This window comes from Rhinolophus sinicus, linkage group LG06 (genome assembly GCF_036562045.2).
Source record: "Rhinolophus sinicus isolate RSC01 linkage group LG06, ASM3656204v1, whole genome shotgun sequence".
In the NCBI taxonomy this organism is placed as follows: Eukaryota; Metazoa; Chordata; class Mammalia; order Chiroptera; family Rhinolophidae; genus Rhinolophus; species Rhinolophus sinicus.
In genome coordinates this window covers 23,306,988-23,333,007 of record NC_133756.1, presented here as the reverse complement: position 1 = coordinate 23,333,007, position 26,020 = coordinate 23,306,988, and the positions used below count along the sequence as shown (strand labels likewise).

General features: G+C 40.3%; 1 protein-coding gene and 1 long non-coding RNA gene across 7 annotated transcripts in view; one reads left to right on the top strand and one right to left on the bottom strand.

The window, feature by feature from the left end:
• Window positions 1-22,378, top strand: part of LOC109453237 (uncharacterized) — a 46,013-nt gene extending 23,635 nt beyond the window's left edge. The window contains exons 2-3 of one of the 2 annotated variants that reach the window (XR_012497228.1): window positions 4,424-4,490; window positions 22,121-22,378. This is a non-coding gene — a long non-coding RNA (uncharacterized LOC109453237). Of the gene's footprint in view, window positions 1-4,423; window positions 4,491-16,785; window positions 17,160-22,120 lie in introns of those variants that run through there. The other variant, XR_012497229.1, reaches the window with a different exon arrangement.
• Window positions 1-26,020, bottom strand: part of TCEANC2 (transcription elongation factor A N-terminal and central domain containing 2) — a 31,312-nt gene that overhangs the window by 5,100 nt on the left and 192 nt on the right. For 3 of the 5 annotated variants that reach the window (XM_019742815.2, XM_074334754.1, XM_074334756.1), the window contains exons 2-4: window positions 25,027-25,160; window positions 16,297-16,438; window positions 2,249-2,442 (exon numbers count right to left, since the gene is read on the bottom strand). In XM_019742815.2, the coding sequence (XP_019598374.2) occupies window positions 2,249-2,442; window positions 16,297-16,438; window positions 25,027-25,128 (438 nt within the window). In that variant the 5' untranslated portion in view covers window positions 25,129-25,160. Of the gene's footprint in view, window positions 1-2,248; window positions 2,443-16,296; window positions 16,439-25,026; window positions 25,161-25,553; window positions 25,684-25,744; window position 26,020 lie in introns of those variants that run through there. The other 2 variants (XM_019742813.2, XM_074334755.1) reach the window with 2 other exon arrangements.

Below are 26,020 nucleotides of genomic sequence, written 5' to 3'. Positions count from 1 at the left end.
GAAGAATATGACCAAAACAAATAATATGAAAACATTTTTTTCTACAACAATGTAATGAGTGGATCTGCAGAAACGCATGCTGGGATCAAACTGTAAAGGCTTATTAGTTATTGGGCCAATAACTTACCCAGTGGTTTACTACTACCTGATAAAGCACATTTATGGAGATCCGATGCCTGATTTGAATGCACTCAACTCAACATTGGTTACAGTCAAAGCCCAGATACTGGATTAGATGGGTCAGTGATTTACCCTAATATGGAAATGGTTAAGATGAGGATACGTGCTAAGAGTTAACTTTATACAGAAGTATTCATAATTCTCTGACATATCAAACTGATGAAATTCCTATCAAATACTGTTTATGCAAGGAAAATAGGTTGATTTTTTTTTTTTAGGCCAAGGAATAGTAAAATGTATACTTCTAATTTTTAAAATTTATTCTTTGAGAACAAAACCATTCAACTGTGCTTAATCTGATATTTTTTCCAATTACGTTTGATAGCACTAACGAATGTATCACTTTTTTAACTTTGCTTTGTAACACTTGAGTGCTTACCACTTGATGTGCCATTTAAAGGATAATTAATGGATAAACTAAAAGGATAATTATTATGGAGTTTAATATAGCACGCAAACTGCTCATTAATCCTTAGAAGCATAGCTTTGTTAATATCATTTACTTAAAAAGATACCATAGGGAACTGATATTTACCACCACATTAACTACACATTATATACCCACACTCCATGTTTCAGTAATAATTTTGGTTTATTTAAAAAATAAACTTTATTTAAAATACCAAATAGCAAGTCTTGGTGGCTAATCAATACTCTGGAAAATTAGCCTTACAACCTTCATATTTTTTTCTCTCTTCCAAGGGTTTAATATTCGTATTAAAGCTTCCTTTAGGAAAAGGTAAGCAAACTTAGCAGCATAACAATTCACTGAACTATCAAATAGACATTAAACATTTTTTTAATGAAAAAATAAAGATATATAGAAAAGGATATACAAAATGACACTGATATTGATCAAGAATAAAAAGATAATAAATGTAAATAATTATCAATTTTAAGCAATCATATTCAAATAATTAATAAAATGATAGTATGGAACATTTGGCACATAATTGGCTCTTAATAATCTGGGATAATCATAATTTGCCCAGTATTCATTTAAAAAGCTATAATAATTTACAAAACCGAAAATGCGCCAAATTATTAACAAGATTATATCTGGGCAGTAAGTTCAGTGGTGATCTTATTTTTACTTTTTATATTTTTCTCGTTTTCTATCAGAAGTTTGTATTAAAAAACCCAAAACTTTATTTTAAAGAAGTAAATAATATGCCGCCAGTCCATCTGCCTTTCTTTTGTGGATGCATAATTGAGATAAAAAGGTTAAAATATTTTTTCAGAGAATGCAGTAAAAGATCTAGGATTTAAATCAGACTTCTGAATTGCTTCTTTTGTTAATAATATTTAATTATTCTTTAAGGATACTTCAATGAAGGAATATCTTAAGAAGAAAAAATATGGATGTTGTACATCTGATTTTTCCCAGAGTATTAATTAACCTGTAAGATTTGTTCAATGATGATGGTGATTAATATTATTTAATGAGCAAAAATCCTTCTAGCATGTGTCCCTCAAATCACTAATATCATCTAAACTGTTGGCTATGAATCATAGGAATTATGTCTAGCCAATTGATTATATGCTTTGCGACGAAAGGTATGACTGTGGACAAAAATTGGGGGAGTAGAGTCTTTTAAAGAGACAGCTATTTATTTTTGCCATTGATATTCCATAACAGAGTCCATCCCAGAATTTTTGCTTCAGTGGGAAGGGAAAGAAGTTTAAATGGGAAAGAACCAACATTCATGAAGTGATTTCTAATCACCAGGCACTATACTATTCCTTTGTATAAATGGTTTGTTTAATCTTTCCAGTAACTTTAGGTAATAGGAATGTAATCCTTTTACAGATTAAAAAGTCAAGTCTCATAAATGTTGAGGGATTTGTGTAAGGTGCCGCAACTAGTATGTACTAGAGTCAGGGTTTAATACAGGTCTTGCTAGTTCCTTTCTACAACACTGTGTCCCAGAATGATTACAAATCCAGAACCCTTAAAGAAAAAGCAGTTAGAATACAGCTACAGCATTAAGACTACGAAAGTTCATTATGAAAATGTGAGGTTCATTTAACTAAGAGCTTTTAGCAATCACATTCCAACCAAAATTACCTCTAATTCCAAAGCTTCCGAGATTAATTCCTGGGCTTTTTTCCTAAATGTCTCGGTTTTGGGATCACTTCGCACTTCAATGGAAGGTCTATCCGAATATTTCTCAATGAAAGTTCTCCACTCAGTGTAAACTTCTCTGGCAAGACAAGCCACTTCTGAATCTGAGTGTTGACGCATCTTGTTTACAGTGTGACCTGGAACAAGAGAAGAGAAACCAAAGGAAAGGTTATTCTGTCTTCTGAAAAGTACAGGACTAGATGGACTGATGTGTGTGGCACTTAGTCATTCACGTATCTAAGGATGTAGAGGCTCTTGTGCAAATGAAGACCATTTCTCAAAAGCTGAGATAACAAGATAATCACTGGGGGAGAATCATTGGACAAGCCAATGCAATAAGTCATAGAATAGAAGCATGATCAATAGATACTTAGAACAGGTACCAACTCCTTCATCCAAAAATTGCAATAAAAGAAAATGAATTATGCATTTATCTTATCTTTTTGGTACATATTATATTTCAGGACAACCAAATAGCTCTAGTTATTGAGGGAATGTTCTTTATTCAGCTAATAAATGTGAAAAGATTGACAGAATTTTAAAAAATTTTGTAGCCCATGATGAAATAATTCACTCAGGTGATAATCATCAGTGGATGAAGTCATTCGATGAAAGGTGGATGGGGAAATGTGTAACGGAGGGATGAGCTGCATTACCTGAACCACTGAACACTCAGCATTCCTCAGAGCGGAACTACCAGAAAAACATAGCACTTCACAAACCTACCTACGAAGTAGTTTTGTACCCTCCTCCCAAATAAAGAGATGAACCAGAATCCAATGAGTCATTCAACGCTAACCTCCAGTTTATAGAAAATATGAGAAACAGAGGAATAAGCTATAGTATAAGGAAACAGACAAATCCAGAATGCGGCAACTTCTACAGGATAACAGACCTGGTTTCTATAATGGTCAATGGCCATTTTTTAAAAAAGAGAGTAAAGGTCAAAGACTAATATAGATTAAGTCTTTTGAGTCCAAACTGCCAAATGTGATATGTTTGGAACCCCTTAATGCCATCTTCTCAAGTAGCCAGAGTGGCCTTTATTTAACTTTATTATTTTCTCTTTTAGGGATATTTTTTCTAAAACATAAATCTGGCCATTTCACTGCTCCACTTAAATCTTTCAAGCCTATATCCAAACTTTTATCTTGTCTCACAAGTCCCTTCACAATCTGCCACTCTCCCACCTGCTTTCTAATTCCAAGGCTTCTAAGATTAATTTAGTAGCTTCAGTTCCAGCCGCTATCCCACGGTCATTCTATACTCTAGCTACTTGCAGCTCCTAAAATGCTTCAGTATTTTTTCTTGGCTCTACTTTTGAATATATACTCCTAGGAACACTGTCTGCTTGGAATACCCTCTCTTCCCACTTCATCTGGTTAACTTCCGTCTGTCTTTAAGACAGTACGGGAGTTCCCGCCTCTAGAATTCTTCCTTAACACCCCCAGTCTTGGTTGGTACCCCTCCTCTGGGCTTCCGTAGCACCTTGGGCTTCTGTTCATCACAATAATTAGTGGGTGTTCAATAAATGTTGGTGGAATGAGAGGCCCATATTAAGAATAACATTACTTTTAACTAAAATATGCAATACAAGATTTGAATAAAAGGGGAAAATTGCCATATTATATGATGGAAAGACTGGTAAAAGGATGCCAATATAGAAATTAATTTGTAGGTTTAATGTAATCTCAATAAAAAAAATCTCAACAGGCAGTTTTTATTAGAATACAACCAAATATTTCTACTTATTTTTGAAATATAAATGGGCAAAAGCGTAAAATATTTTGAAAAAGAGGAATTACGATGTATAAGTAGCCTTATAAGATATCAGATTGTATTATAAAGCAACAATAATTAAAATTATATGGACTAGCACCAAAAAAAGATAGACCTATTGAATAAAAAATGACGCTCAGGAATAGACCCTATTATATACAAGAATTTAATATATAATAAAAGAGTCATCATTGAACAAAGGAAGCAGAAAAAGGATTTACATGTGAGAAAATGGTAAAAAACACAAAGTTTCTCAGATTATGCCAACAACTGCATAGCTGCATACTTAATGATTCATTTACTCTCCACAATTTGCTGAAGGTCTACTCTTTGTTCTAGGTACTGTGCGAGGCACTAGTCATGCAGAACTGAACAAGAAAATGTTCCTGTGAAGCGCATCCTGCAGGTAAAAAAAAAAAAGTAACTTTGAAGGGACGATAAGAGTCTTTAACTTCCTTCATGCTAACCAATTATCTACCAGGAAATTTCATGTAGCCTTTCTACTGACCAGGGAAAGGAGTACATCAACACTCAACACAGGGAGAGCAAGAAGGAGGAATGCAGGGCACTCATTAGAAATGTTTCAAGGTGCCTCCCAGCTGGCAATGCTCAGTGAGTGCTTCTGAAACACACACATCACTTGAAAGCTGGTCACTACTTAATACTTTCCTTTTCTGAGTAGATTTCTCCATATCCTTCAGATTATTCATTCATCAAAAAAATTTTTGTGCTGTTGGTCACTGTTACAGATGCTAAAAATACAAAGATAAATGAGACACTGCAGAACCTCAAAGGCCTAAATTCAGGACATTTGAATATTTTTACTGAGCTCCTACTTTGTGGCTAGTGCTGAGGGTACAAAGATGAGAAAGACGCAGTCCCTGGAATTTAACCTACACTAATCCTGACACAGTGTGCAAAGAAGATATGTGCACAAGAATATTCATTCCAGTACTGTTTGCAGTAGTGAAAAGCTAGAAACAACTTACACGCTCATCATTAAGGGTCCATTTCGTTAAATAAATGAGTCGATTCAAACAATGAATACTTTGTAGCCATTAAAGACTAGAATACTGTTTCCCTGAAAATAAGACCTAGCTGGACAATCAGCTCTAATGTGTCTTCTGGAGCAAAAATTAATATAAGACCTGGTCTTATTTTACTATAATGAGACCTGGTCTTATATAATAGAATATAAGACCGGGTCTTATATCATATAATGTAATATAATATAATATAATACCGGGTCTTATATTATTTTTGCTCCAAAAGATGCATTAGAGCTGATTGTCGGGCTAGGTCTCATTTTCGGGGAAACACATGTAGTAACATGCAAAGATGATTGCTTTATTCAGTTAAGTGAAAAAAGCAAGTTCTCAGAAGAGCACACACAGTATGAGCCAATATTTATTTTTAAAATTACATTTGTGTACACATATCAACACTTATGTTTGTTTATGTGCAGAAGGAAAAGTCTAAAGGAATTTATAATGAAATTATTAGCAGGTCTCCTCTGAGTAGTGGGACGGCATGCATCTATGCAATCTTGTGGGTTGGCTCAACTTATAACCTATAAGCAATCCTAACAGTGCAGGCTGTGCTAACAGAGGTGTGTATTCAGGTTTCTCCAGAATAGAGACCTGTCTCTTTCTGTCTTCCCCACCTTATCCTTTTCTCTCTCCAAGAAAGGCACTGTGATCCAGCTTTATATGTGAGAAATGAAGACACAGAAGAAGTCTCTCAACAGATAGTCCTTCTGCTTGTCCAATCCAATGGCTCTTCTCCATCCTGATGTTCCTTGATCTCTGTGTGGCCGCTCACACTGCTGCCTTCTTCCTTCTGAAATACTCTCTTCCCTTGCTTTTTGAGACACCACCTCTTACTGGTTCTCCTCTTCCTTCTCTCTCTCTCCTGCTGGCTGCATGCCTTGCTCAACCTTTAGTTACCTGTGAACCCCACCTGCACTGTCCTTGGCTTCTTCTCCTTTTCCCACCTGCCTTCCCTGAGTAATCTTACCCGCTCCTGTGGTCCAACTACCACCTGCAAGCAGGTGACTACCAAACACACATCTCTAGCCCGAGGGCTCTCACTGGGCACAAGACCCAAGTATCCCTTCCCCTACAGACATCCCTGCCTGCTTGTTTTCCAAGCACCTCCAACTCGACATTCCTAAAATGGAAAATGGAATTCATTAATGTCCCCCTCAGTCCCTCCTGTATTTCTTGTGCACAGTGGCACCCCCATTCACCCACCACGTCAGGCTCCTTAACATTTCTTGTATCTTTTCCTTTCCTTCCTCTCCTCCCCCTTCATCCTCACTGCTGCCCTGGTTCAGCTCAGCACTCCGCCAAGGTCTACTGCAATGACTTACTTACCAATCTCTGTCCTCAGTTGGGCCCTCCCCAATTTAGCCTCCATACTGAAGTCAAAAATAACCTTTTTAAAACACAATTTGGTCACATCCTTTCCTCACCAAAAACCCTTCACTGCCCTCAAATTAATTTCTAAGCACAGCATTCAAGCTCTGGATGACCTGAGCCTCTATGGTCTTACCTTTCACCATGTCGTCCTCTTTTCTCCCTCTGCTCACCTCCAGCCCCCGTACCCTTCACCTCCTTGCACTAAGTTCTATCCATAGAGAGCAGCTGGCACACCATCGTTTACAGTCAGGACCTCTGGCCTTCTTACATTTCTGTGCCTCAACTCACTGTTCCCTCTGCCTAGAATGTTTCAATGCTCACTTTCCCCTCTAAACTGTAAACATCTTGAGGGCAGAACTCATACCTTACTCCACGCTATATTCCTAGCTCCTAGAATAGTGTCTAGCAGACAAAAATCAATGAATGTTTCCTAAACTGAATCAAACAGTTAAATAAAAAATTTACATTTGGCTTTCAAATTGGTTTTGTACTAGCATTTGAATATGTATGCAGTTGATTGGGAAAATCACACAATTGCAAACAAAATAATGAAACGATACTGTAAAGAATGGAATCCAACGGCATTGGGGAAATAAAAAATTTCTAATTCTTACCCATTGCTAAGAATTCTTCCTGCTTACTACTCCAGATTTTATATGAATTATCTCACTTAATTTTTATAACTAAACAACGAATTAAATACTATTTTTATGTCTCCTTTTACAAACGAGAAACTAAAGCTCAGGAAAGTAACATGCCCACGGTCTCACAGCTGGTAAGTGTGGAAGCCAGGATATGCCTACAAGCAGCCTGACTCCAGGGCCTGTTACTTAACCCCTAATGCCCTGTACTTCTCGGTTATTAGGGACTGGCACACTGGGAAGGTTGAGATAACGTAGTTCGCCTTGGTGGTATTCTCAAATCAGAAGAGCACAGGGCTCTAGAGGCCAAAGGGCCTAAGTTTGGACTCTCAAAGCAGGGCAGTGGAGTCAATGCTTCTGGTCTGCAGGGGGCAGTACACTCCCCAGAGAAGTTCTGCAGGAGCCCCACCCACGGGTCAGAAGGCCCTGACAACACCAAGGAAACATCCCAGGAGGGGCAAGGCTGGAAGGGAGGCCAGGGGATGTAAGATTTGTTAGCAAGAGGAAGGAATCTCCAAAGAAAGAGTGACAGCCAGAAAGGCAGTCCAGCCTGGGGCAGAAAAAGAGAGGAGGAGAGGGGGTCCAGGGAACCCTCTTCTAGAAAAATCAAGGCAAAAATCATAAATTTTAGATCACAAAAGGAATTTTGTGATAACAATAATGATGACAGCCGCTGTGCTAAATGCTTTATATACCTTAACTTGTTTCATCCTCAGGACAACTGTATTAGGTAGGTACCATTGTGATCCCCCACTTTATAGGTAAAGAATCTGAGGAACGAAGAGGTTAAGAAACTTGCGAAGGACATGGCAAGTAAGAAGTAGGGCCAGGTTTCAGACACAGGCAGTTTGGCTCCAGAGCTCATGCTCTAACCCTATACTATTACCCCTGTGATCACACAGTCCTGCCTCCTCCTGAGTCAGGTGAAAAAAACGAAGCTCCATGACCTATCCCCAAGGTCACAAGTTGGTCAGTAGCTACATCAAAGAAGTTAATGATCTGCAAAAAGTCATTCTTTGCTCCATGAAGTTTATGTTTTAAAGCAAGCAGTGCCACTGGCTGGTCTTATGATCTAGGTCAAGTCTCCTGGGTTTAAGGAAAAGGGGTTTCAGCATCCCAGCACACTGTTAAGACAAATTCCTTGCAGGCAGCAGTCCTTCCTTAACTTAACAAATATACCAAATACTAGGTATGTACCAGGCCCTGTGCTAGGCATTGGGAGAGAATGTTGACCAAGACAGCCCTGTACTCAAGGAGGTCCAGGTAGGTCTAAGCACAGAAGATACCTAAACAAAAACAAATGCATGAAAGTGTTACAGGTCGTAAGACAGCACTGAAGGGGGAACCCCAGGGAGGGCCAAAAGGATAGAGGAGTCAATTCAGCTGGCAAAGGGGCCAGGAAATACCATGAGAGAAGCAAATTCTTGTCCTGAGTCGCCACAATGATTCAAGGAGATAGGACTCACACAGGAAGTAGAGTGAACAAGATCACAGAACCTGAAATAGCATGGCATAACTTGAGGACTTATGGAAGGCAAAATAATGCTCCCCAAAGATAGCCATGCCCTGATCCTCAGAACCTATGAATATGTTACTTCAAATGGAAAAAGGGGCTTTGCAGATGTGATTAAGGTTAAGAACCCTGAGATGGAGGACCCTGAGATTAGCCTGGATTACCTTGGTGGGTCCAATCTAATCACATGAGTCCTTGAAAGTAGAAGAGACAAAAGGGTGGGTCAGAGAGATGAGGTGTGAGAGAATTCAACCCACCATTGCCACCAACTCTGAAGATGGAAGAGGAAACTAAGAGCCAAGGAATATAGGTGGCTTCTAGAAACTGAACAAAGCAAGGAAACAGATTCTCCCCTAGCATCTCCAGAAAGGAATGTAGCCCTGCCAACACCTTGATCTTAGCCCACTGAGGCCGTACTGAACTTCTGACCTACTGTAAAATAATCTGTGTTGTTTTAAGCCATTAATTTATTATGGCATTATTGACAGAAAATGAATACAGGAGCCTGTAAGTAATTCAGGATTGCTGAAGCAATGGGAAACTATGGCACAACTTGAGAACAGTAGCCATTGGAAGGGTCCTTGCCACTAACTTATCTTGTGACCTTGGGCAAGTCAAATCACGTACCCGTTCATTCACTCACTCACTCACTCACTCATTTATTCATTCCACAAACATTTTCTGTTTCACATAGGTTATGTTTCTTCCGGTCTTGGAAAACACAGAAGAGCTTGCCATGGACAAAGGAACATCTGTAGGTTGTAGAAGGTGGCATGACACGGTATAAGAATATCTTAGCTTTGTCACTTATTATTTGGTTTTATCCCCTGGGTAAGTTACTTTAAACTCTCTGAGCCTCAGTTTTCCCATTTGCAAAATGGAGACAATAACAGCATTTACCTTCCAGAATTGTTATACAGATCAAGTAAGGTCATAGATGGGAAAGCACTTTGTAAGTACCGGGCTTTTGTTGTTGTTGGTAAATCAATCATAAATGAAAATAAGACAGCTCTGAAATCGGATCAGTATGACTGACATTAAACTTTCCCCAGAATATTCATCGATACAGCACTGCACAGTAGAGCATGCGTGCTCACCAGGTTGAGAATGTAAGGCCTAACTCCACCACCTCATCAGCCATCTACTTAATACCCCTTGCCCACTGGTGTCCTTTAAAGGCCCCAACAAGGGCCAGGTCCAGAGATGTTTGCCCAGCTGGCCCTCAGCTTCCCAGACCACTTCAGACCAGTGAGGCCCCTCATTTCCGCAGCCCCCTGAAACCCTCTCCTCCTCGGCCCGCATGTCACAGTACGGCTCTGGCTCTCTTCTAATATACTCCCTCCGCCTCCTAACGGGCTCTTCCTCCTCCCACTTCCCCATCATGGATCTTCTTCCAAGTTCAATCTTGCAGCCCTTTAATTGTTTCTTTTACTCAGAGAATTCATCCACTTAGGTGATTTTAAGCAAATGCTTCCAGGCAAATGACTTCCAAATATGTAGTTTTAGTCTGTGTCTCTCATCTGAGCTTTAATTCCACATCTCCAACTGCCTACTGGACATTTCTACCTCGAGAGTTTGCATGTCAGAGCAAAATGCTAGGGGCATTGACTAAAATGGGAATGCTAGGAGAAAACTTGCATTTGAGGTACACAAGAAAGGGCACTACATTCTGTTTAAAGGAGGGGAGTGTGAGCACATGGCAGAACCCATAGAGATGGTCCCATAAAACATACAGCTGGGGTCCAGGGCACAATGGCAGTCTGCTAAGCAAGACAGAACATTGTTGACCTGGCAGTCACTACGTCTCTGGTGCAAACTCACTATGTGGCCCTGGATAAGTCACTTCACCTCTCTAGATCCAAGTTTCCTTCTTTATAAATCGAGGTAGCTAAATGGATTCAAAAGTGTTATGACACTGATATCTACAAAGCTCAGAAACAGACAGCAAAAACCGTAAGATCCCAATAGTAAATGGACAAAGAACAATTCACAAAATAGGACAAAGTGCCAATAAACACATAGAAAACAATCGTACTATGCAGCAAATGAAAACAAGATGCTATTTTTACTTATTAAATTAGTAAGATTTTAAGAAAATGGTAAAAATGTAAACTGGAGCAACATTTATAAAAATCTAAGATTCAAAAATGGATCATGCGGGAGATGCATACCCCAGAGTTGTCTGAATAAAGGCCTCCGCTATACGGGCGAGAAGACAGATTCTCTGGGGAGGTGCTCTACAGCAGCAGCAAGACTGAGGTTGGAGCTTCATGGAAAAGCACCCCTTGGTAGGAAGGAGGGTACAAGGACCGAAGAAACCGAGAAAGGCAGAAACAGGAATGAATACAGAAACCTAGAAGGAGCCGTGGAAAAACTCTCATTTGACCTTGCCATTTTCATGCTCCTGATATATGCCACTTTAATGCTGAAAACGCATTAGTAGATAAAACTTGGTGCATGGTCCTGCTGGTGTAGGGTTACTGTTTAGTAAATAAAAAAATAAAGAAGTAAATAATTAAATAAGTAATTGCAAACTCAGATAAGGGCTATGAAGGATATAAACATTTAAAAAATAAAGAGTTGGCAACAAGTTCAGTGTCATTTATGTTGACAAAAAATATCAATGGTCTCAAATTCATAGTCTGGGAAGTTGAGAAACGAGACAAGACTAGTGGGTTTGGATAGAATGAAATCACTCAGGTCCTGAGAGAGCAGAATAGTGGTTGTGGAAGAAGCCAGCACGGAAAGGGTTGAATAAAGGAATGGGAGAGGCAGACATGGGCATTGTGATTATCAATCACTTTAAAAGGAATTTGGCTAGAAAAGGAAGAAGATAAACAAGGTGTCTGGAAGAGATGACAAAGACATTTAAAGGGGAAGACTGAGTGTGTCTGAAGGCAGGAAGGGCCAGTGGAGAGGGTACAAGTGGCAACAAAGAAAGAGGCCTCATGGCATCCTCATCTTCGCACTTCCTCCTTCTCCCTTCTCCCTGATAAGGTCTCTTCATAAACTTGTCACTCAACAGGTGAAAATCTACTATTTTAAAAATGACAACTTTCTGCAATCCCACATTCCCTTCCTGATATTGCCATCTCTCTCTTTTCTTTCAGTACCAAACTACTTGAGAGAACTGTCTATTTTCAGTTTCATTTCTTACCTCCTCCTCACTCTTCAACTGCCTTTGATCTTACCCAAATCATTTATGACCTCACTTTGCAAAATCTAATGGGTAATTTTTATCATATTTGGCCCTTTGAGAACAATGGACACTGCTGACCCATTGCTTCCCAGAAACACTCCTTCCCATTCCATGACAGCATCTGCCTGTTTCTCTGGTCACACTTGCTCAGTCTCCTCTAAGTCTCTTAAATATTGGTGTGCTTCAGGATTTTGGACTTAGCTCTGTGCTTTTCTTAAATAGTCTCCCTGGCCAAGCTTATCTATTTTTATTGCCTCAATTTCTAACTATATGCTGATGGTGACTCCCAAGTATATACTCACAGTCTCTCCTTAGCTTCAGCCTTGTGCATCAAACATCCTGCTAGACAATTCCCCTTGGATATTCCATAGTATATCAAACACAGTAAGTCTAAAACTGAATTTATTAATCTCCCCACCACCAAACCTGCTGTTCCCTATCTTAATGAGTGGTACTGCCATCTACCTACTTGCCCATAGCAGAAATCTAGGCTTCAGCTTTTACTCCTTTGTCTTCATTCCCAATTCTCAATCTCCAAGTCCTTCAGGATTTTATTCCATTTATGTCTTTTGATTCCAACCACATTTCTCCATTCCCATGACTACTGCCCCCTCCGGGCCACCCTCATTTCTCAACCAGATATTTTAGTAGCTTCCTCACTGAGCTTCCCGCCTCTAGGTTTGTTTCTCTCCAGTATTTTCCCCACATGGCAGCCAGACAGATTTTTTCTAAAATCCAAGTGTGAATATGTCATGCCTTCATCCAACACCCTTCAATAATAATCACTTTATTATGGATTAAAATTACCCTATCACTGCAGTAAAATTATATTCTGGATAATAACCATCTCTTGCCCTCTTACAAAAGTCAGCAGAGGCTAAAGGGGTAGCGGCACAGAGGGACGGGGCTAAACTAAGGGTTGATGTTAACAGCACTGCTGCTCAAATACTTAGCTTTGGGCCAGTGGCGAAATGGGAGAGCTAACCCCGCAACCCACACTGAGCTGGGATCATTGAGAGGTGTGCTAAGGTATGCCAGGTCAGAAGTGACGCTTCTTTATTGGCAGAAACAAAAAAAGAAAGGAAGCTAATCCTCTCTCGAGCGAAGCTTCTCCAATTTAGTCCCACAAAATTCCCATAGATTGAAATAAAATCATGCACTCACAGTTAAAAATCAACAAAGACACAGGAAGGCAAGCACCATGAGGGTCAGCAGAAACAGTAGACAACAGATTTAAACCCCCAAGGACTACAAATATTGTAACAGTAAGATGAAAAATACGGAACTATACATTACGTGTTTAAAGACATAAAAGGTACAATCATAAGAATGTACAAATAATATTTAAAAGAGACAGATTTAGGGGGGAAAAGGAAACTTGTAAAAATGAAAAACAGTTTTCAAGATAAATGAACTCAATGAATGGGTTAAATAGCAGAGCAGAGTCAGCTGAAAAGAGAATTAATGACTTGGAAGATACATATCTGAAGAAATTGCCCAGAATTCTACAAGAGACAAGGACATAAAAAATATGACAAACAAGCTAATGGGTATGGAAAATAAAAGGTCTAACATACTTCTTTTTTTTTCTTTTCTTTTCTTTTTTTTTTTAAAGAGGGCACAGCTCACAGTGGCCCATGTGGGGATCAAACCGGCAACCTTGGTGTTCCCAGCACCACGCTCTAACCAACTGAGCTAACCGGCCATCCCTAACATACTTCTAATTGTAGAATCCCAGAATGAAGGAATAGAAAGAACAAAAGAGAGGCACTTTTGAAGAGCTAATGGCTGTAACATTTCTACAAATGAACATAAATCTGCACGTCCAAGTAGTATAATACATCTAGTTCAATAAGAAAAATGCACGCTGTGGTAGCCCGTCTACAAGACAGCTCGCGATGATCTTCACCCTTGGTATTCGTAACCTGTGTGTAGCTGCCTCCTGCACTGTACCAGGGTTGGTCAGTGTGACCAACAGAATAGAAGTGACAGTATATGGCTTCTGAGATTAGGTTAGAAGGGACACTGTGGCTTCCACCTTGATGATTCTCTTTTGGATACTTGTTCTGGGGAAAGTCTGCTGCCGTGTCACGAGCAGCCCTAAGGAGAGGCCCACATGATGAACTGAGGCCTCCTACCAGCAATCCTATGAGTGAGCCATTTTGAGCAGATCCTTAAGCCCTAGTCAAACGTTCAGATGATTATAGCCCCAACCAACAGTTCGTAAGAGATTGTGAGCCAGAATCACTCAGATAAGCAGCTCCCAGATTCCTAACCCTCAGAAAAACTATGTGAGATAACAAATACCTAACCTGCTATGTTTTGCGGTAATTTTTACACAGGGATAGACGACTAATACATATGCTAAGACCAAACAGTTTTGAATGGCTTATAAAGAGCCTTCTTCAACTGGTCCAGACCGTCTCTCCAGCTTCACCTGAAACACACCGAAGTTCTTTCAGTTTCTGCAATGCATCCTGTTCTCTCTTATTTCCACCCCTCTAGACAGCTCACATGAGGACACATTCCCCCTGCCTGACACATTCTTCCACATCTTCTCCTCTACTCCCAACGCATATACTCCTTGGGCTAACCTCTCCCGATCATCAGAGCACTCGCCACATCGTCTAATAAACTCTTGTTAAATTGTCTCTCCTTCCATTAGACGGCAGGCTCCAAATAGGCGGAGACAATATCTGTCTCCATTATTATGCCAGCACAGTTCCTAGCACAAAGAAGGCACTCAGTAAATATTTGTCCCTCACAGCCCCCAGGAGAGGGACAGGCAGAAGGCTAAAGGTGGAAGAATGTAAACATTCTTAGGCAATGATCCAAACGAATCTTCAGCCTAGCAACTGAAATAACTGCAAAAGAATCAAGAAACCCCTATATGTACAACCTCAGATTTAGGGAAGGCTTGGGGTAGGGTTGAGACTCAAAAGTTGGATGGTTTCCAGCTCCTCCCAAGTCGAGACCCCCTTCTTGTGGTTTCATTATGATCCTTGAATGGAAATCTCTGATCAGACACACCCGTTCTTAAAAGCATACTCCCAATTTACTCAAAGAACAAACAGAAATGATTTGAAAATAATTACCATGTTCTTTGTTTGTAGGATAATTCCAGCCTATTATATTGATACTGAAGATCTGATCGTAAATGGTATTTGCAGTGTGTGCCTAAATATGAACATACACACACATATGTAAATATATACATGTCATAAAATATTAATCACTAGTACCCTCTACTGGTGGAAATTCCTTATCTGCTCTTATGAATGGTCTTATTGCCCTCTAGTGACCACAACCTATAAAGAGAAAATCCATCAGCAGATGGGAGAATCTCCTTGGCTATAATGATAGGGTTTTATGTTCTTTAAGCATCTAATTTTCTCAGATTCTGGTTTATATTACAGGGGTGCACCTCTCAAGACTCTTGGGGGGCCCTCTGGGGGATTTCACACAGCTCTTGCCAGCTGTTAGCGCCAGTCTGAAGCTGCTCTCTCTCCCGGTTCTCATGAACAAGAGGTCAAGGGGAGGCAGGGAAGGCAATGGCTGCACTAGTGAGGACAAGAAGAACAGCTGTGAGTGACTAGCCCGGACTCCCTGGGGAGCCGGGAGCAGCTTGAGGAACACATGGTGGCTCTCCTGGCATATTCTTCACAGTTGTGTACTGTACTAAAATGGCAATTCCACGTAGTCTCTGACTTACCTTTTAAGTATCTCCAATGCTATAGGAAATGATATAGCAGCAAACGATGCTATCATTTTGCTTTTACAAACCATGCTTTGCAAATTATTTCTACTCAAGACAGGAACGCCAAGTCTCTGAAGATTGAACTGAAATGATGCCACTTCTCTAGAACCTTTTCTGCATTCCCCAGATCTAAGTGACTACTGTCCTTTATGCCAGCACATACATATCTGGTACAGACCAGCACAGAACCCAGGATATTATTTATGTTTTTATTTATAATCCACAATACTTTACCCTTCCCATTTGTCTACAGGCTTGCTTCTCCATCAAATCCTAATTTTCTTGAGGTCACAAACCATGTCTTAATTTTTGCACACCCAGCATCAAGCACACTCAAAGTGTTAGTCTGCAGATAACTGCCAACTGCCAGTCCGTGGTAAGTACAGAAACTGAAGTAGCATTTTGCAACTTTTATAGCAATTTAACAGAATAATTCTCCCTCTGTTGCATCTAATAAAAAAGGGAAGATTGTATTTATATTTTAATTATTTTTCTAGTAATTTTTATTATATATTATGAAAGTACTGGTCTGCAACCAATGGAGAATTTTTTAAACAATGATCCCTGACCACGTGTAGTTTGAGAAGCACTGACAGATAACTTAATGTTTGCGTGAGGGAAGACAGGAAGAAGGAAGGAGACAAAATATAAGCACTTTTCATAACACTCAGAAGGAACCTACCTATCTTTGTTGATTTTAACACTTCCCTGGAGGGTATTTTCTTCTTTAATTCTCGTAAGGCTTCAACTAGATTCTCTTTGGTTTGATCAGGAAGCTCCAACATAGTTTTCCATCTTTTTATGTCTTCTACAACCACAACTCTCTGGGAAAAAGACAAGTCATTTGGAAAATGGAACATTTGCATCAGAAAGACATCTGCCTTCACCTGAGCTAATGGGGCTCCTATTGACATATGAATTATTGATGATGACCTGAGCCAAAGCACAGTGTGTGTGATGGCCCCAAATGATGGGTAATTGCTTAAAAGCAGGTCCTGCTTACTGCAAATCAGGAAGAGAGTTACATCTATTAGGAAAAGTGCAAGTTTTAATCTTACCATGTCAGACACCACCGGGCACTTAGCAGTGAGAGGCAATAGGATGAGAAGAAAAGAAAAATGATGCAGAGGTGAATTAACCCTATAGCTCACTTAAGTGTCTTAATTCACAGGCAAGGACTGAGAGCAGAAAAGTCATCAAGACATTTATTTCAACAATAAAAGCACACTTCAACAGCTCCCCACCTCCTAGATGATAAAACTCAAACTCTCTTGTTTGAAAAATTTTTTAAAACTTCAAATACAACGAAAGGTACGAAGTCACTATTTATAATGAAAAAAGTTAACATTTTGCCATTTCACATAAAGTAAATTTTAAGTCTCCTTACACCCTTCACCAAACTCATTCCCCTCCTTCCATTCCTGGAAGAAACTACCCCCTTTCCATTCAATGTAAACTATTAACAAGAGAAATATGAGTGAAGGGGGTGGGCAAGTTCTTTGTACTGTTGTCACTTTTCCGTAGTTTTGAAATTATTTCAACTAAAGAATTTTTAGGATTCTGGTAATGTTGTTTCTTGATCTGGATACTGGTGACACAGGTGTGTTCCCTTTGTGAAAATCTGTCAAGATGTACACTCACAATTTGTCCACTCTCCTACATGCAATAGTTCAATAAAAAGCAACCAAAAAAAGAAGAAAAAAAAAACACCATAAAATGTCTTAACTCCCTCCCCTGGCTGGGATCTGCTTCCAGCCTAGCAGGCTGTGGTGGGAGGAGGGGATGTCTGACTCTATTTCCCCATCTTTGCTTCTCCTCCTTCCTGATCTGCTTCTTTGCTTTGGGCTCTGTCTCTTTCAGGTTTGAAGCTGGGAAAAGGAGAGGTAATGGACAGGCAGAGTCTTCCTTTCTGTTGGGATACTATGCTAACCCGGTTTTAGTGCTCTCTAGACTCAGCAGATACATAAAGCTGACTCCTATTCTCTTCCGAGTGCTTTTGCGGTTCCTTGGAGAGCTCCCCTTGTTGAGATCTCACCTGCAGTTCCCGTAACACTGGCAATGCCTCTTCCAGCCAACTGCTTACATGTTTACCCGAAGTCCCCAGTTTTTGGCAGCTCACGTCATAGGAACGCTCTATGGAGGGGTCCCATTGCCCTTCCAAGGATCCTTGTGAACCCAGTTTCTTTAACTCAACCCCAGGCCAGCCAGCATTTTCTCCACTACTGCCTACATCCTTGCCCTGAAAATTTCTGAGGGTAACAGCCTATCCAGTGCATTCACTTCTCCTTCTGGCATCTGTCGGACACTCTTCGTTTTTCAGATGTTTCCAGGTACAGGCCTGGCCTCTGTGTCCAACACCTCCAAGATCTGAAGTCAAGTTCTCCAACTGAAAATACCACAGCCCTCTCACTTTAGCTAAAGGAATTCTCTCTTCTCTTCCTTCAACTTCAACTTTCACTATAGCCTATGGTGGCTGATGGGTTCAGGTCTTCATGTACTGCCTGCACCAGTTCTGCATAGATGGTCTAGGATCTCCTTTAGGAATACCATTTGATACCTATTGCTTTGTTCTCAGACTTTAGAGGCCTTAGCCAAAATTGAAACAAAGTCCTTTTTTAATAGTATTTAATAGTATTATTAGTATTACATGGTATGGGGATATTTTCAATAGGAAGAAGGTATAAATATCTTATTCTGCAACTTGCTTTTTTCACTCAACATATTTTCTTGATTCAGTCATTACACATACACAAACACACACACACACACACACACACACACACACACCCCATATACTTCAATAGTATTGGATAGTAGTCCATTATTTTTATATATAAATGTCTTAGAATTTTAAAATCTATAACCCCAATGGATACTCAGGGTCCCCCACCTCCACCCACCTACCGTTGTAAACATGTTTGATGAACTCCTGCCTGTGACATATTCACATTTGGTCTTCCATCCCTTTACGTTCAACTTTTCTGGGTCATTATGCTTTAAATATCCTATGGCTGCTTTATTTTGCTTCACCCTCCCTTCCACTATGAGAATCTCTATCTTTTAATAGGCATGTTTAACCTATTTGCAATTATTATGATTACCGCTATACACTGGACATACTTTCTGGTTTGTTCCTTTTTCCCCTCATTGTTATATTCTGCTTAACAGCCTGAGTTTTCTTTAATCTTGTTTTTACTTTATGGTTTCGAAGTCATACCTTCTGCTTGTATTATTTCTGGGTTCACTCTTACAATTTTTAAGATATACGCTCAATGACATCTACACCCGTATCCTCTCCCTTCCTGGCACCTGGGCATTTCTCTTTCTTGCTTTCAAACTCAGCTCTGTATTAGAGACTTTTCGTGCAGCATTTCTACATGTTCAGAATGAGGTTTGGGGTCCCCCCTCTCATCATTCCACCCTATGAAACTACAAACACCCAAACGCTGTAGCACGGCATCAAAGGCCTTATGGGACTCGGCTCCTGACAGCCTTTTCAGCCTCACATTTGCTCCAGATACACCAAACTTTTTCAAGTTGCTTAAATGAATCACAGTGTTTCACACACCCTGACTGGGGTGCTCTTTCTTTGTCTCAACCACGTGGTAAACGTGTATTTATGTTTTAAGACTCTCTTCAAGCATCAGCCCCTCTACGAAGCCATTCTTGCCTCGCTCCAACCGCATTTGACCACACTCCCTTTTGAGCTCCTTTGTAATCTGTACAGACTTCTATTACTGCAGCTCTGCTTTCTGCATGTACTTATCCACAAGGCTGTCTTCCCCACCGGACTATGAGCAACATGAAGGGTGGAACAATGTACTTCTCTCTCTATCCCCAGTGCACAGTAGGTATAACTGAACACAGCCATTTCTACCCTCGAGGACTAAGCACAGTACAGTTTTAAGATCTGAAATTTGAGGGCAGAAACAGAAAAATACAGCAGTCAGTTTCAAAATAGAAGAATTCCATAAACATCAAAGAATGTCTCCTTATTTCCATCCAAATATGGGCCCCAACAGAGGTATTTCAAGTTCTTATCAGAATTATTTAGACGAACAAGGGAGGTGAACATGAAATACCAATGGGGTAGCTACAATGAACGGTTATCGTCAGAAAGAAGAGGTGCTCTCCAAAATATCTTCTGGTCTAAAAGTTGTGGGTCGCTGAAATATCAAGTTTGACAAAACCAATCAGGGAAAATGTTTTGCTCATAAGCAATAAAATGGGCACCAATCCACTGGTGGGGGTAGGGGACAACATATTGGCTAGTGAATCCTACAAAGGGAGGAAAGATTTATAGAGCATTCCTGAGTGCTGAACCTAAAAAAATTAGCATATTCTAGAATCTTTTAATTAAAAAAAATCTATTGCAACCAACAGATGAAATCACTTTTCCTTAAGGGAGCAAGAAGAGATTAACCAAATTAACCTTTACCATTCAGATGTACACTACATGAGCTTTATTGAGTATCACTTTCATTGAGTATGATAAGGCTACGGCAAAATTACTTGTACTGTACTGATAACAGAAGTACAATGGTCCTAATATTCTAAGATTTTTATACCTCCTCTACATGGCATTCAGAAAGCTCCCCTTTTTTTTATAGTTCACCCTATAAGGGGCTGACTGAGGAATGAGACTGTCTAGTTCAAATCCCAGCTCTGCCACTTATAGCTGCATGACCTCGGGCAAGCTCCTTACTCTCTTCATGCCTTAGACGCTTCACCTGTAAAATATAAATGGTAAAAGCATCCATTTCACAGAGCTGTTGTTAGAATTTAAATAGTTAATATGTGGGAAGCACTTAGCACAATGCCTGGGCCACAGAAATGGGCTCAATAAATGTTCGTAATAATCATTATTACTACTATCATCACCATTATCATCATCATCATTCCCAGCTCTAGTTTTACTATACAAACCTCTTCTTTTCTGTACATGAAAAGAGGAAACTATCAGTTTTCACTCCATTCCAGGCACAGTGCTTAGTTAGCCCCCCTTTCAACATGCACTTATTTATTTAGCCCTCATAACAATCCTGCAGATTAAATATTGTTATTATTTCTGATATTACGGATGAGGAAATTGAGGCTTGAGCATTCAACAGATTCTTGGTATTAAAATGTGATGCTGGTGTGTGGGAATAAGTCATTTGGCAGAGAGTAGACCTAGTTAACTCTATAGAACTCACACTTACCCCAACTTGATTTTAATTTGTCATTGTGTACACATAGAAGCAAGCATGTGTGCGTGTATAAAGGAAAACAGCAAGTACCACTTATTGAATGGATATATGTCACTGTTTCCCTCTACCTCACCAAATCTTTCCATCCCTTCAGGGTGCTCTGTCCACTAAAAACAGACACTGAGCTCTCTCTTCTCTTAATTCTTAACCCTTATTGTCCAAACAATTTTGTAATGGATCACATATGATTTTGTACCATTACTTAATAATTCCTTATGCTATGATCCTCTAATAGGAAGTCCCATGAAGGCTCATACTTTGATCTTAAATTTCTCTTATGTACCCTAGAGTACCTAGCACAGTGCTGGGCATAATGTTATTTCACAATAATATTTATAGAATAGTTTAATATTCAGACCCTGCAAGGGCATCTCCAAATAAAGATGATTCTTATTTATTCAGTAAATTTTTACCTACAGTGTAGCAGGCACTGTGTTAGGTCTTGGAGCAGAATCAGAACACAGTAAGACACTGGTCCCAGTCCTCAGGAATTCAAAGCAGACTGGGGAAAACTACAAGTAATCAGATAATTACAATATAGTAAGGTAAGTGCCATGACAGATATTTGAGCCAAGTCCTATGAAAATATTGAAAAGGGAAGGATTAACTCCCTCAAAGGACCTAGAAAGCATTTCAGCATTCAGTTATTTAACAAATATTTATTAACCACTTAATATACACTGTGACGGGCCCAAGGATACAGAGGTAAATAAAATACCCAAGGTCCCCGTGAAATTTATAATGTAGGATTCACAGGGAAAGTCACATTTGAGTAGATTGACAAATGAGTAGGAATTCATTCTGTAAAAAGAGAAAGGCTTTCCAGGAAAAGGGACCAGCATTACTCAAAGCCCTGGAGACATGTAAGAGAATAGCTTATTCAGAGAAGAGCAAGAAATGGGGAGTGCCTGAAATGTATTCCTGTGAATAGGGAGCTACAAGGGAGGAGGTGACAAGGCTCACTAGGTCAGAACAGGAGAGGTCTCATATGTCACGCCAAGGCTTTTGGAGTTTTAGTTCATTTGGCCTTTCAGAAAAATGTACTGCAGCCTTCTATATGCCAAGCCTCGTGCCAGGCACTGGAGACACAAAATCATTAAGACATACTCTTTTAAGAAGCCTAGAGTGTAGCGGGGCGCAGGCATGTAAAGAAACACTTATAATATAGAACAAAAAGTACAATGATGGGGTATGTTTAAGATACAGGGATGGCTTAGAAAATGTGAAACTGAATAAAGGAAACCTCATTTAAAACAGAGTTGGGAGGCCAGAAGGAAGAGGTGTCACGCACTGCTACTGCCACTACCACTCCGAGTCAATTACAGGCTCCAAGAGGAAGAGACCATATCAAACATGCCCAACAAAAAGTGTCTCTACTTTACTACCTGAGCAGGAGGAAGGAAGATTTTCTACTTGCCCAGCAACAAGCCCAGCCAATGGAACCCTCAACACTCAGCCAGTGAGAAGCCATCATCACTCTGAAATTTCTCCTTCCTCCAATGGACTTATGTTCAAAGCAGCCCCTCCCAACTTCCTCTTTTTCTCTATAAAGTTTCCTCTCCTTTGTTTGCTGAACTTGCCTATAGTTTTTGATATAGCACGTTTGTCTTGAATTGCAATTCTCGGCCATTCCCAAATAAACCCATTTTTGCTGGTAAAAATAACTTTTATTTTTAAGGTCAACAAGAAGGCAGTAATTAGATTGGCTCTGGATATGGCAGACAGAGGGTGGTCAGGAAAGGGCTCATAAAAGAGAAGACTCTTGAACTAGGTCATGGGGAAGAAACAGGATTTCATAAAGTAGATGATTATAGCGAACGCTTGCATACATAGTACTTAGTATGTTCCAGGCTGTTCCAAGCACTTTACATATATTGACTCACTCAAACTTCATAACCACCTTATAAAATAGATATTATTATTAATCCCATTTACAGATGAGGAAAGACACAGAGAAGTTAAATAACTTGTCCAAGGTCACACCAGTAATAATGACAGAGCTGAGATTTTTAAACACAGGCAGTTTGACTCTAGAGTCTGTGTTCTTAATTACTACACTATATTGTCTCAAACAAGAGAGTAAAGCCAGTCTAGGCAAACAGGAAAGCATATGCAAAGGTACAGAGGTATGAAAGATCACATTTAGGAAATTATGAGTGGTTGACATTGGATGAAATGGAAATAAGAGCAGTGGGGAATGAGGCAGGCAGGTGCCCGGTTATGGAGGGCTTTGGGTGGTAGCATGTCTTTATCGATAGGTAATCAGAAAGCACTGAAGGATTAGACAGGGAAGTGACTTGAGTAGATTTTCATTTTTTAAGGACTTAATTCTCTGGCTTATGTGTGGAGGGGAGAATGACAGGGGATGCCAAGGGCAGGGAGACAAGTTAACAGACCATGGCACTGCTCTACATGAGAATATGATTTCTGAATTTAAAGTGGGAGATGTAAGGGCAAGGAAGATTTTTAGGAGGCAGAATTGAAAACTGGATATAAGAGCAAAAAGAGTTAAGTTTTTAGTCCCAGTTACTTCGCATATGGATATAAAAGTAAATCCATGAGAATACAAAACAAGCTTGAGAGACAAGCTATTGTACTTACTATAAATGTTATTTCACATGCCTATTGTTTGTTCTGATTCCATAATCTTCATACTCGTATGATTTATTTTCAACATCATACAGCGATTCTCACCCGGGGCACAAGTGGAGATGCAGAAGGGAGCAGTAAATTAGAATCTGGGTATCTGTAGTGAGAGTATGTGTAGTTCAGTTCCTACCGTCGTCTTTTCTTCCAGATAGTCTGATATCAAAATCCTGCCTACCACCATCCTTCATTCAGAATCACTGATGTACACAATTATCCATAAATACTCTGAAAAAACAGAGATAACTGAAAACTTTGAATGTGTTCCATAAAGCCACAGACTGCAAGACTAGGAGAGATTTTAAAGATCATCTGGAGTTCAGTAGCTCTCAACCAAGGGCTGCTTGGAATACGTGAGGGCATTTTTGTTTATCACAATGGGAAGTGCTACTGGCGTTTAGTGTCTGGGGGTCAGGGATGTTAAACTTCCTACAACTCAGAAGGGACAGTTCCAAATGATGAATTATCTTGCCCCAAATGACAAAAGTGCTCCTTTGAAGAAAGTGATTCAGTTCAACCCCCACATTTTATAGATGAGGACAAACTGAGATTCCAGGGAACGAAATGACTCGCTGAAGATCACCCAGTTGCACAAAAGGGACTAGACCCCAGGGCTCCTGCTTATACTCCCTTTTCTGATCTGGATCTGGTAAGCCTCTGAGTATGTAAGTCAAATGTGTAGAATGCCACCTTGCTATCGCAGTTCATGGCACCTTTTCTCTAGCCCCAGATTCCACTGTCACCCTCAGAGATCTAGGCTAGAGGGGTACGTATGACAGGCATCAGCATGGGAAGCCTTAAGATGCCTAAGATCACCCTGGCCAAATACATAAAAGGTGACAAAGCTCTGGGGAGCACAAACAGGAGTCTAGTGGAGGAAGAAGAACCAAAAAAGGAAAAGGAAAAAGTCAGAAATGTAGGAGAGGTTCAAGAAGACAAAGGGAACTAATTACAAGCAGTTTTTATTTGTTTTTAATGAAATAATAATTACTTCACCATTAATTGGGTACCTATGTTCACTGGATTCATTGTTGGTTGTCTATCCTGTATCTATTTCCTGCCTATTCCTTGTTAAAAGAAATCAGACTGAATTAGAGGTTGCAAAAGGTCCATTGAAACAGTCTCTTCCCTAGTCTCAGCTGTAGCTATGGAGTCCATACAGGTCCAGCCAGTAAGATATGAGAGAGTGTAGTATGCTCACTCAGCCTATTGAGTGTGTACAAGGTACATAGAATTGTATTTGATACTTTAACATTACTGATAAGGAAATTTTGCAGAAGAATAAATTAGAGGTCTTGCCCTACCACTAGCAAAACAAACAATAAAGCCAAAGTAATTAGAAGTGGACCAGAAGTGTGCGAATTGATAAATTAAGTCTATACAGGGTATGGATGAAACAAGTTAGGAGTAGTCAGGAATACTTTGGGCAGTCAACATAGCAAGAAATAAGGACCGCCTCCACACGGCCTTGCTATCAGTCCTTTGCATATTTTCTCTAGTCCCAGATCCCCTCTCACCTTCAGAGATTCAATCGTAGCCTGCTTGTAAATCTTTCCTCCAGGATCTTTCTTCTGAGGACTATTCTGGATTCTAGGTGTTCGGATGACGAATTTATCCATTTTTAGGGAACTCCAATTACCTTCAGCGTGTTCTGCGCAAGAAAGAGGGCAGGTTCTAAAACGTCATTAAAATTGCTAGGATGTATGTTCTCTAAAGTGACACAATTGGGTTCTACACACTCTGGAAGCATTCCTGAACTATGAGGACTATTGGGTGGAATTTACAGGAAGCTTTCCTCTTGAAAAAGAAGTATCTTCCTAAGAACGGAACTGTTATAACGACGGGTCTACTTCCTGAGTTAGGAAGTGCCTCGCTGTCAGAAGTGTACGCTGTGGAACCTAGTGACTTCTAAAGCCTGTTTCAAGTTAGGTTGGGTTGTGGCAGGGTTAGAGTTCCACTGGGTTCGATGAAGCTCTTTTAATTAACTACCCCACCACAGCCATAATCCCAAGGGTTCCCCTGGTAACCAGCAATCAACAGCCACCTCCAGATCTCAACAGGGTCCTCACAACAAGCGGCCATCTCCAAGAATTGCTTAGTAATCAGAGAACCCTAACGACTATCTCCTCTCGTTTTCCCGACCCTCGAGGGAAAGTAAACACCATCTTCCTCTGCCCCCAGCCGTCCTGAGCCCACAGGAAGGGGAACCTAACAACGACCTGACAGGAAGCCCACCAGGAAAAGCAGCTCTGGCAGCAGCTAAACCCCTCCAGAGAACACCCTCTGAGGACCCCTGGACCACCGATGACGAAACTAAACGGACGCTTCCTTCCAGGGAGGTAGTTTCTCGGAAGAGGACCCGTCCATCCGCCGAGCGCCCCAGGGACACAGCAAACCACATTCCCCAGAATGCACCGCGGCGGAAGCGGATGAGGCCGCGCCCAGGGTGGCTGTAGTTCTCCGAGACCAAATTTCCCAGCCGCACCGTGCACCTCCCGCCAGTGGAGAACT